General features: G+C 39.0%; 1 protein-coding gene across 2 annotated transcripts in view; it reads right to left on the bottom strand.

The window, feature by feature from the left end:
* Positions 1 to 759: 759 nt before the first annotated feature.
* GTSF1 (gametocyte specific factor 1) overlaps positions 760 to 10,713 on the bottom strand; it is a 19,048-nt gene continuing 9,094 nt past the window's right edge. For both annotated transcript variants that reach the window (XM_025883445.2, XM_025883443.2), the window contains exons 3-9: positions 10,328 to 10,428; positions 7,626 to 7,752; positions 6,917 to 7,000; positions 6,393 to 6,456; positions 5,088 to 5,182; positions 4,131 to 4,163; positions 760 to 975 (exon numbers count right to left, since the gene is read on the bottom strand). In XM_025883445.2, coding sequence (XP_025739230.1) covers positions 4,147 to 4,163; positions 5,088 to 5,182; positions 6,393 to 6,456; positions 6,917 to 7,000; positions 7,626 to 7,752; positions 10,328 to 10,428 — 488 coding nt within the window. In that variant the 3' untranslated portion in view covers positions 760 to 975; positions 4,131 to 4,146. The remainder of the gene's footprint in view (positions 976 to 4,130; positions 4,164 to 5,087; positions 5,183 to 6,392; positions 6,457 to 6,916; positions 7,001 to 7,625; positions 7,753 to 10,327; positions 10,429 to 10,713) is intronic.

Raw genomic sequence — 10,713 nt, 5'->3', positions numbered from 1 at the left:
TTCATCCAAGTCCTTATCTATACCAGATCCCCAATCCCTCTCCCTGCCAGACAGATTTAGAACCAAACCAAACCAAACCTGAAAAAAACCAACCAACAAAAACACAAAAAAACGCACAGATAATCCAAATAAACAAAAAACTGGCCTGGGGAGATTATGAAGTTTCCTTGTAAGGGCCAACAAAATGCTAGGCTAGCCAGAGCCTTGGGTGTTTCAGAAATCTAACTTATATACACATTCCAGGAGAGTCAGCAGGGCCATCACACATTTAAGCTTTGAAGCTTAATCAAATTTCACATAGGTGGAAAGCCTATCTCTTCTCCACACATACAATTGTTCCTCTCCATTCCAATCTTCACTCCTACATAATCTACACCTGGTTTGACAGCTAGTACAATTTCTAGCTGGAATGTGGGAGAGAAACAAAAGAAACCTACTCTAGGTTGGAAATATTCAGGGAGCAAGGTGTTCTACAGATTCTAAACAAGAATGGGGTGTTTTGCTATCTAAATGCTATCAATGTCTTCAAGACTCTGGATAAGGAGATGCACTGATCAAAAAAGGACATTCCTATAAATTTTAAAAGGAATCTGATCTATGTGTATCAGAGAACACAAATACACAGTTACTTTTTCCAACCCAAGTTTCTTGCCTGCTTTAGCTGGATCCTTTAAGATAACTTTAAATAATTATGTTTCATTATGTGAAATGGGATGTGATTTCTGATCTTGGGGCTGCAGGTACTTAACCAAACTATCAAGCTATCTACGTTGATGCTTTATTTGAAACAGTTCTGAGTTTGAGGGTTCTTTCTTGCATCAAATGAGTGAAAACTCAGAGCAGGGAGAAAAAAAAAAAAAGGTACTTGTCAGTTTGAAAGTCACAGTTTATCTTTCTATAATTAGATTAGGAGGAAAAAACCACGAAGAACCCATCGGTAGCAGGAAGAAGCAAGAGTCTTCTAGGGTCTGGCATCTGCAAGGAAATGAGAGAAAAAGAAGAGTTCTTAGTTCCTTTCACTGATAAAAACACCAACTACATCTGATAATAGGCCACACAACTACAACCCGATTAATATCTCTTGGTCAGCTGGAAGAATCTGATATTGTCAATAGTAGAACACCAAGTACCTTCTTTTTTTTTTTTTTTTTAAGATTTTATTTATTTATTTGAGAGAGAGAGAATGAGAGATAGCACGAGAGGGAAGAGGGTCAGAGGGAGAAGCAGACTCCCTGCCGAGCAGGGAGCCCGATGCGGGACTCGATCCCAGGACTCCAGGATCATGACCTGAGCCGAAGGCAGTCGCTTAACCAACTGAGCCACCCAGGCACCCCACCAAGTACCTTCCGACCCTTAGCTCTTTAGTACCACTAAGCACACAGAAACTTGTTAATTGAATCAAAAACATTCTACACAGAGATCACTGTACACTGCTTGTGTCAATAGTTTCATGAATGAGAAGAAAATCAGAATTGACTATCCATACAATTGACATCTCCAGACAATTCTGGATTAATTTCAATTAACTTATATTGATCTTTTTCTCTTCTCATATGTTCTATCCATTAATTCAGTAATATTTTTTGAGCTGTTACAACATACATTAGGGGAATAAAAATTAATATGATATCACCTGCTTTGAGACACTTATCTAGTAAAAAGTAGATTTGTTGATAAAAACACAACGAGATAAAGCATATCAATTGCAAGGTGAACAAACCCTCTTCATGTATGTGCATTCAAGAAAATCTCCACCCACTCAGTTGGTTAAGCGACTGCCTTCGGCTCAGGTCATGATCTTGGAGTCCCAGGATCGAGTCCCGCATCGGGCTCCCTGCTCAGCAGGGAGTCTGCTTCTCCCTCTCCCTGTGACCCTCTTCCCTCTCGTGCTCTCTATCTCTCATTCTCTCTCAAATAAATAAATAAAATCTTAAAAAGAAAAAAAGAAAATCTTCACCCATACTTAAGTTCCTTAAGGGGATAAGTCCTATCTTCTATTTCTTTTGTTTCTTTCCAAAGAAGCTAGAGAATTCTGTAACAACCAGCATTCATAAAATGATACCTTATTAAGAAGATAAAAAGGTTTGTGGCTGTTTAAGGATTGTTACCTAACCTAGGATAATTTTTCTCTCCTGATTCCTCAGGGGTTATAAAGAAAAATACATTTTTAGCATGTAAGGGGTTTAATAGCAAAGAGTTAAGTTCCCGAGGAGAGAAGGTATCTAGTCTTAGGTGTTAGAGATAGAAGCTTCTCCTAGGTTTTCACCTTAATTTTTTAAAAAATATTTATTTATTTGAGAGAGAGAGAGAGAAAGAGAGACCATGCACACACATGCGAGCGGCAGAGGGAGAGGGAAGCTGACTCCCCGCTGAGCAGGGAGCCTGAAGTGGGGTGATCCCAGGACTTTGAGACCATGACCTGAGCCAAAATCAAGAGCTGGCTGTTTAATTGACTGAGCCACCTAGAGTAACTTTTTTTTTTTCTTGTAATCTCTACACCCAATGTGGGGCTCAAACTCATGATCCCAAGTTCAAGAGTCGCATGCTCTCCCAACTGAGCCAGCCAGATGCCCCTGGACCATTTTTATTATGTAGCAGTCTGTACTATATGAGAACCAAGCATCTTGCGCAGTGTGTCAGAGAAGGATTCAAGTTCACCATTCATCCAGGTGGTGCGTGTTTTCCTGACACACCCCAGTGCTGTTGTGCCTCATTCTCTTCTGAGGCCAAATCCAATTTTCTCGTTTCCACATGTATTTAACAATTTGACATCAAAACCTACCAAGAGGGGCGCCTGGGTGGCTCAGTCGTTAAGCGTCTGCCTTCGGCTCAGGTCATGATCCCAGGACCCTGAGTTCAAGCCCCATATCGGGCTCCCTGCTCGGTGGGAAGCCTGCTTCTCCCTCTCCCACTCCCCCTGCTTGTGTTCCCTCTCTCACTGTGTCTCTCTCTGTCAAATAAATAAATAAAATCTTAAAAAAAAAAACCAAAGCAAAAACTTACCAAGAAAAATGGCTAGCACCTAGAAGCAACACATAAATATTATCGTCCATAGCTAAGGGGTATTTGCTTTTGGAATTTCTTTTCTGTTGCTGACCAGAAAAAACATCAGTTTTGGCACAAAATGAACCCTAACTCACAGGAGATCCATCTGCTTCACTGTCCAGAGGAAGTGAATGAACTGGAAGGCAAAAGGCCAATTACTCACTCTTAAATAAATATTCACAGAGGGCCTACTATCTGCAAGGCAGTGGGGATATAGTCTCATTCCTAGCCTAATAATATTCCTTTTGGCAGGAACAGTACGGCTGGGCAACCTCAGCCAAAACAGCATTTGAAGAATCAAATTTGGCGGGGCACCTGGGTGGCTCAGTCATTAAGCGTCTGCCTTCAGCTCAGGTCATGATTCCAGGGTCCTGGGTTCAAGCCCCATATCGGGCTCCCTGCTAGGTGGGAAGCCTGCTTCTCCCTCTCCTACTCCCCCTGCTTGTGTTCCCTCTCTCGCTGTGTCTCTCTCTGTCAAATAAATAAAATCTTAAAAAAAAAAAAATCAAATTTGGCTCTGCCACAGGCATATAGGGTTACCTCAGGAAAGGCTTCATCTGTAAAAAGTAAAATATTTTAGTCTCTTCATAGAGATTTTCTGAGATTCTGGTAAATCAAATATTCAGATAAGATCAACGGTGCAAGCTTCTTAGAGACCCCAAACTTTTAACTGCTCATTAAAAAGAGTATGAATTTTTTGCTGAGTGTTAAACTGTACTGCATAGGGAAAGAATTGCAGAGCAGTGAAGCACAGCTGTCTGATTAATCTCAGTCCATTAAAAAGACATGATAGATCTAGAATGAAACTTTGATAAAAAAAAAAAAAAAGGAAAAGGAAAAAGGCAATGTGTAGTAACGTTAGGGAAAGCAACATGGCATGTTAACAGAATTCTAATTTAACTAGTAAATGCCTATTCATTAGCGTGTAGAGCCATAACAGAAGCTATATACTTAAAAAACACAGGCACACACAAAGCTTTAATTTGGTACCATAATCTGAAAGAAAATTGGACCCAAATTGCTTTATGTCCAGTTAAATCTTGCTACCATCTGAAGAGATAGTGAAATAAAACTGAAACACTTACTTGATGAGATATTCAGTTACTGTGCATTTCCATCTATAGAGTAGAAATATTTCAAAATAAATACACCATGACAACTGAAATTCACTCCTTCCCCTATTCTTACTAAACACAAATGACTTATTCTTGGGGTATACTGAATTACAATATAAAAGTGGAAGAATTTAAAATTAGTGATCGGATTCTATTCAAGAGCATGGGAAAAGAATAGTATATTACCTATCTAGCCTTTAGGCATATGATGTGGTGAACTCATTTTTTGGGGGAAATGCAAGTATCCAAAGGGAAATGTTTTAAAGGGAATCCTCTAGCCACCTAAAAAATTAGCTCAAATAGTAGCAAAGACTGACATCAAGGGAATCTGAATTTGGGGGCAACATTAGGAAAGTTTGTATTAAATAAAAATGATAGTATCTTGGGTGTTCCATATGTGGGAATTTATCAGGGTGATATGATATGAATTCAGTACCTATTTACTTGGCACAGCTTCTGATGTCTAGGGAAGACATCAGAATACTATTCTTCTGCTAGTTCCTATAACTTATTACTTTCATTTTCTTTCTACTCATTTCCTTTTAGGTCTCTGCAATCCAATTTCTAATCCCAATTTCTACTGATATTATGCCTTGAGTGTCAGGGATGACTTCCTCCTACCCAGTTATCAGTAGCCTTTTATTGGTCTCCAAATTTACCCAAGGTATTTGATGTCAGTGGTCATCCCAACTTGAAAATATTCTTTTGGTTTCTGCGATCTTCTACTTTCTTATTCATAATTTCCTGTTACACCTGTTACTAACCAGGGCCGCCCGAGGTGCTCAGAATGCAAAATTTAAGGAGGCACTCACTCTCAGGGTCATGTGAGTGCAATGTGTTCACACTGACTATGTCTTTGAATAATCAAGACCAACTGTATTTAGCACAATGAAAAGAGTAAAAGCATTTTGCCTTTATTTCACTTACTGTTTTTCCATGGCAGAACATACGGCAGAGACTTGGGAACACGCATGCCTGAAGCCAGGTTACTCTTATGTTCCATAACTATATTGCTTGCAGGGCTGCAAAAACAAAGACAAATTTGCCTATGCCAGCATATCTGTATTCTTCAGGCAGGCACACACAAGACAATCAAAATGTGTTTTTTGTAATTTGGGGAAAAACAGCAAACTACATTCTGAAATGTAAACACATTTCCATCAAAACATTCTTGCAATTAGAATGATTACTACTTCTCTGAAAAGCTCACTGTTCTGTATAAGCATTAAGATGGGACTAACCATTTTCATTTTCCAGAAATTGAGATAAACAGCAATGCCATCTACTATTCAGTTATATGACAGGCTCATCAACTCACACAATAAATGTTAAGAGATAAAATAAAATGCCAAGACAACCAAACCAAAGGCAACATATCTCATAGAACTAAGGTAAAATTAAAATTGTACTATTAAAATTCATCTTTTAAGTTTTTCTATTTTAGTGCACACACAAAATAAGGTACATGTACAATTACTAACTTATCTTAGGAGCTAAGAAAAATTGATAAGCGTTCTATTTGGGGAAAAATGAAGTCTGGCATCTCATTCCTTCATTTTCTAATCCATAAATATTCTTATTGCTGAATATCTGAAACTTGATCTTCTAAGGTTTGAAGATGAAGCAGTAATGAGAAATCTCATAGATTTAAATTAGATAAAGGGGTGCCTGGGTGGCTTGGTCGGTTAAGTGATTAAGCATCTGACTCTTGATCTCAGCTCAGGTTTTGATCTCAGGGTTATGAGTTCAAGCCCCACACTTGGATACAAATTAGATACAAAATCAGTGGAAAGAAGAGGTGCATTTTCTTCCCTACCCAATAGGTACTCTGGCTTGCCCATTTTCAAATCAAGAACTTTCAGGATTATTTTTCCTTAGACACTAATTACCCAGAGTGGTGTCGCTGGTGAATTTTTTCAAAGTATTAAAATAATGCCAGCTCAGCAAAAAACCTCAACTTAGACATAAGAATGTCTGGTATCACTGTATCTCTTGCTAGACTATAAATAAGCTAGTATTTTTGTGTTTCCATAGTGATTAACACAAAGCATGTGACCTTTTTATGAATCGAGGAATAAATAAGTTAAATAACCCATCAAAACTATCTAGACTAAGTTACCACCAAGTAACATCATTAAGGAAAGAGATCAAATCATGCTTTGGTGGCTTCTTTTGGTAACAGGTCACCTGGATTTTGGGAGGCAGTGCTGGGAATGAGCCCATTTCATTTACCTGTTGTTGCCACAGTAGTTGGCTGTGCCCCAGACAAATGGGGTGCTGGTCTGTTCCCATAGATCTGCCAAAGAAAGAACACGGTTTGTGACACTCCTAGGTAAAACACCAGTTTAGGCTAGCTGAATCTGTAAGGTGGGAAATAATACACCTAAGTTTAGAGAAATTTAAAAATTGATCAAGTACCCTGCTGAAGTGACACAGTAGCGGGAATTTAATTGAAGGATATAAACACAAGCAATATAAATAATAATAAACGTGCCCAGTAACAACCAAACACAGATGGTACAACATAATTTATGGAAAAAAACAGATGTAAAGAAGTGCTTTTTCCAATCAAGAGGGATAGGCTGTTCCATGTGTCTGCACAGTGATACAAATGTATTCATTTTGGGGCCCAATAAAAATAATAAGGCGTTCCGAACAACATGGTATGTTCCTAAAAAAGGAAAACCTTCCTTCTGTCTAAAGCAAATAACTTGTGATTTAGACATTGTGAAGAAAAAGAGGTACAGACACTTCACCTTTATCCCAGTCCTCATCGCAAGGAGGGCACTGCCATGTGCTCTCAGCCAGAGTCTCTTGTCCAAGGTTCCTGCCTTGGTTGACTGCAAGATAACAAAGATTCTGATGTAAAAAGGGGACATCATCAGGTTATTATGTTTAAAGGGTTAAGTGGCTTAAAAATGTTTCAGGGTAGGGCGCCTGGGTGGCTCAGTCGTTGAGCGTCTGCCTTTGGCTCAGGTCATGATCCCACGGGCCTGGGATCGAGTCCTGCATCAGGCTCCCTGCTCAGCGGGGAGCCTGCTTCTCCCTCTGCCTGTCTCTCTTTGTCTCTTCTGAATAAATAAATAAAATCTTTAAAAAAAAAATGTTTCAGGGTAGCTTAATACATCTTTGTTTTTGAAAAACAGATGCTACGAAAGCTAAGCAGAGGTCTTATCCCCTTGCAGAAGAAAAAGAAGCTGAAACAAAGATGTTTACCATATTTATGACAATAAAAGGCTTTTTATTTTTAGATGAATTATTGGTAAGATGGATCAGGTTGTTCAGAAGAGAAAGCAGTCTGATAAACACAGCCTGACAACCTTTTATTGATGAGATAAAATACTCAAGGGCAGAAAGGTACTATTCTTCTGAAATGATGAAAGCCAAATATCAAGGTGACAATGGGGCATAATACAAATCTGAAGGGACTAACCTCTAGGACTGAAACCTTTTAGCTAGTCTTACCAACATCCTGCTCAATACAACTTTTATCATCACAGCTTGAGATATGATGACTGATTTCAGCCCGAGGAACCTGGTGGCGAGCATTGAAGGGACAAGTAGCCAATTTGTTTGCGACATCAGGATGATTCTGTGGAACAAAAATTAAGAGGTCTATCAATTCTTTGATTCTCTTCAGGTTCAAAGGGAGTGGCTTAGCCTTATTCTATAAATGACTCCTCTAAAATCTCTCAATAAACTTGTGGCTTAACTATGGTAGGTAAACTCATGGTAGAAAATTAAGAGGGAATGAATTATTTCTCACTCACACAGACTGTACAGATGACCTCAAACTCATCAAAATGTAAGCTGCTTTCTTATGCTCGTAGAGGCTGACAACACAGATACTGGGTTTACAGTGGCTTATAGGGGAGTAAACAGTGAATTTAGGATTGGGTATTTGAACCATATTTCTCAGGGTCCCAAGACTGGCAGCACAGCCTGTAATGGTGGAGCTCTCTGGATGTCTCTGAAGGGTAATATTCAGGAAACAGTAACACGAAAACATACTCTTAGTCTGCACTGCAGTAGTGCTGGAAAACAGCGGCGGGGAGGGAGCCGCGGAAGAAGCTGACCAGTGAGTTTTCAGATTAACACAGGAACGCTTATTTCAAGTAACGATGCCTGAAATGAGGCTGTGAACAATTGGGCCTTTATTTCAGCTATTTCACTATGGAAAAGTCCAAATGAGAGAGTCTACTCTACTGATCAAGTTTTTTATTTTAAAACAAAACAAAAAAACCAAAGTGTTTATCATATATCAAATCCTATAGTTAGCATACCAGGAATTAAGAAGCTGATTTATTTATTTTTTTTAATTTTTTATTGTTATGTTAATCACCATATATTACATCCTTAGTTTTTGGTGCAGTGTTCCATGATTCATTGTTTGTTCATAACACCCAGTGCTCCATGCAGAACGTGCCCTCCTCAATACCCATCACCAGGATAACCCATCCCCCTCCCCCCCTCCCCTCTAGAACCCTCAGTTTCTTTTTCAGAGTCCATCATCTCTCATGGTTCGTCTCCCCCTCTGACATACTCCCCTTTTCTTCCTCTCCTGTTATCTTCTTCTTTTTCTTTTTTCTTAAAATATGTTGAAGCTGATTTATTAGAAGCAAAAAATTTATCACAAATAATATTCAAAAAAGTAAAAATAATGTGAAGTGGAAGGATGCTAAGAAAAAATAGAGGATGAAGAAAATTATGAGGGCAATTATCTCCATGATTTTCATAAGGGATACTGAGCATTCCAATGCAAAGATTTCTGTGGTCAAAGATTAAGAGCATTAGAAGAGGGGAGTTAAAGGGGTGCTTGGGTGGCTCAGTTGGTTAAACGTCTGACTCCTGATTTCAGCTCAGGTCAGGATCTCAGGGTCGTGAGATGGAGCCCTGGGTTGGGCTCTGACCTGGGCATGGAAGCGGCTTAAGATTATCTCTAACTTTCCCCCTCCCCCCCCCCCCCCCCCCCCGCCCCCCCGCCCCCCCCACCCTCTTCCCCTAGTGCAGGTGCTTTCTCACTCTCTTAAAAAAAAAAAAGGGAGTTAAAGAATGTCTTTTTATTGCTTAGTTTCCTTTCCCAACCTTTATCCTTAGGGACATGTTTGCAATCCTAGGGAAGGAAGTCGTGGTAGTATCTGCTGGTCCACATTATCCAGGTCAACTTTAAATCTAGAGATTTAAAGATTTTTTTTTTTAATTTATTCATTCGAGACACAGAGATAGAGAGAGAGAGAGCATGAGCAGGGGGAGAAGCAGACTCCCCGCCGAGCAGGGAGCCCGATGCAGGGCTTGATCCCAGGACCCCAGGATCATGACCTGAGCCGAAGGCAGTCGCTTAACCATCTGAGCCACCCAGGCGCCCCTTTGCTCTAGAGATTTAAAAGAGCTGCAGAAATGATCAACAAAGGCATGATAATCATGCCATGAGGACTGCAACAGAAACACCCTTTAAAGGATGTTAATGCATACATGAATTGTGTGCAGTTTGGATTAAATACCAAAAATGCTGTCCAAGCATGAATCCCAAAGACCTTTGGCCTTTGTATCCGACAACTGTATTCTAACAATCCTTTCAAAGTGCCTCAATTAGTATGCCAGCATTAAAGTAGTTTATATCTAAGACTACAAAAAAGTGACCAGAGAAAAAAACTCAAACTCTGATAAGTTGTCCCCCACCAAAAGATGCTTCAACCAAAGACTGAAACTTGGAGAAACCGTTATTTTTAGGAATAATCTTTTCTTAGGCTAACCTCTAGCTGTTTAACTTCTCTAAAATTTCCAAACAAAAAGAAATCAGAATTAAGTGTTATTATGGCACTCAATCCTTATCAGGACAATGAACACATCAAATTCACAAGGCAAGAGGAATTTCGCATTGCTAGCAAAAATTAGTTTTTCCTCTGTTTTATGAAGTGTGAGAAGAGTAGATAGAGGGCGCTTTGTCACTAGTTAGGGAGAAAAAAAAAACACAAGAAAAAGCTATGTACTCAAGAAGTAAACTCCTTTCTATAAATGTTGGTATTTAACACAAAAGCAGATTACTAAAACAAGTCCAGCATTAAATTAAAACATTTTTGCTAAAATTATATGATATTTACAAAATTTGGCTTTTTAAAAGAACTCAAGAGGTCATTACAAGGCAAATTATGAAAATAATGCCTTACCTTTCTGCACTTGATAAGATGATAAGGAAACCTGCAGGCCCTGATCTGGTGGTTTTTATCATAGGGGCATTGTAATAGCTTTTCAGGGTCCAGGGAATCGACTGAAAGAGAGAAGAGTAGGATAAATATAAAGCTTAAGCTTTAAGCCTTTGTAAAACTACAGTATTCCAGGCACACTGGATTTTTAAACAGAATCTATAAGAATAGAATGTGACAGTCTAACAAGAACTTGGAATTAAAAAAAAAGGGTGACTAAACATTTAAAATTTGTTTTATACTAAGGGTAACCAACAATGAAAACAACAATAAAGTTAAATGAAACGATACCCTCTTTTCCCTTCTAGACGTGCTAATTCAGGGTCATTCTTATCTCTAGCTAGCCTTAG

This window comes from Callorhinus ursinus, unplaced genomic scaffold, assembly GCF_003265705.2.
Source record: "Callorhinus ursinus isolate GAN/ISIS: 27379988/994484 unplaced genomic scaffold, GSC_fseal_2.0 scaffold44, whole genome shotgun sequence".
Lineage (NCBI taxonomy): Eukaryota > Metazoa > Chordata > Mammalia > Carnivora > Otariidae > Callorhinus > Callorhinus ursinus.
Note: the sequence above shows the minus strand (reverse complement) of the source record. Positions and strands in the feature narration are given on the sequence as shown.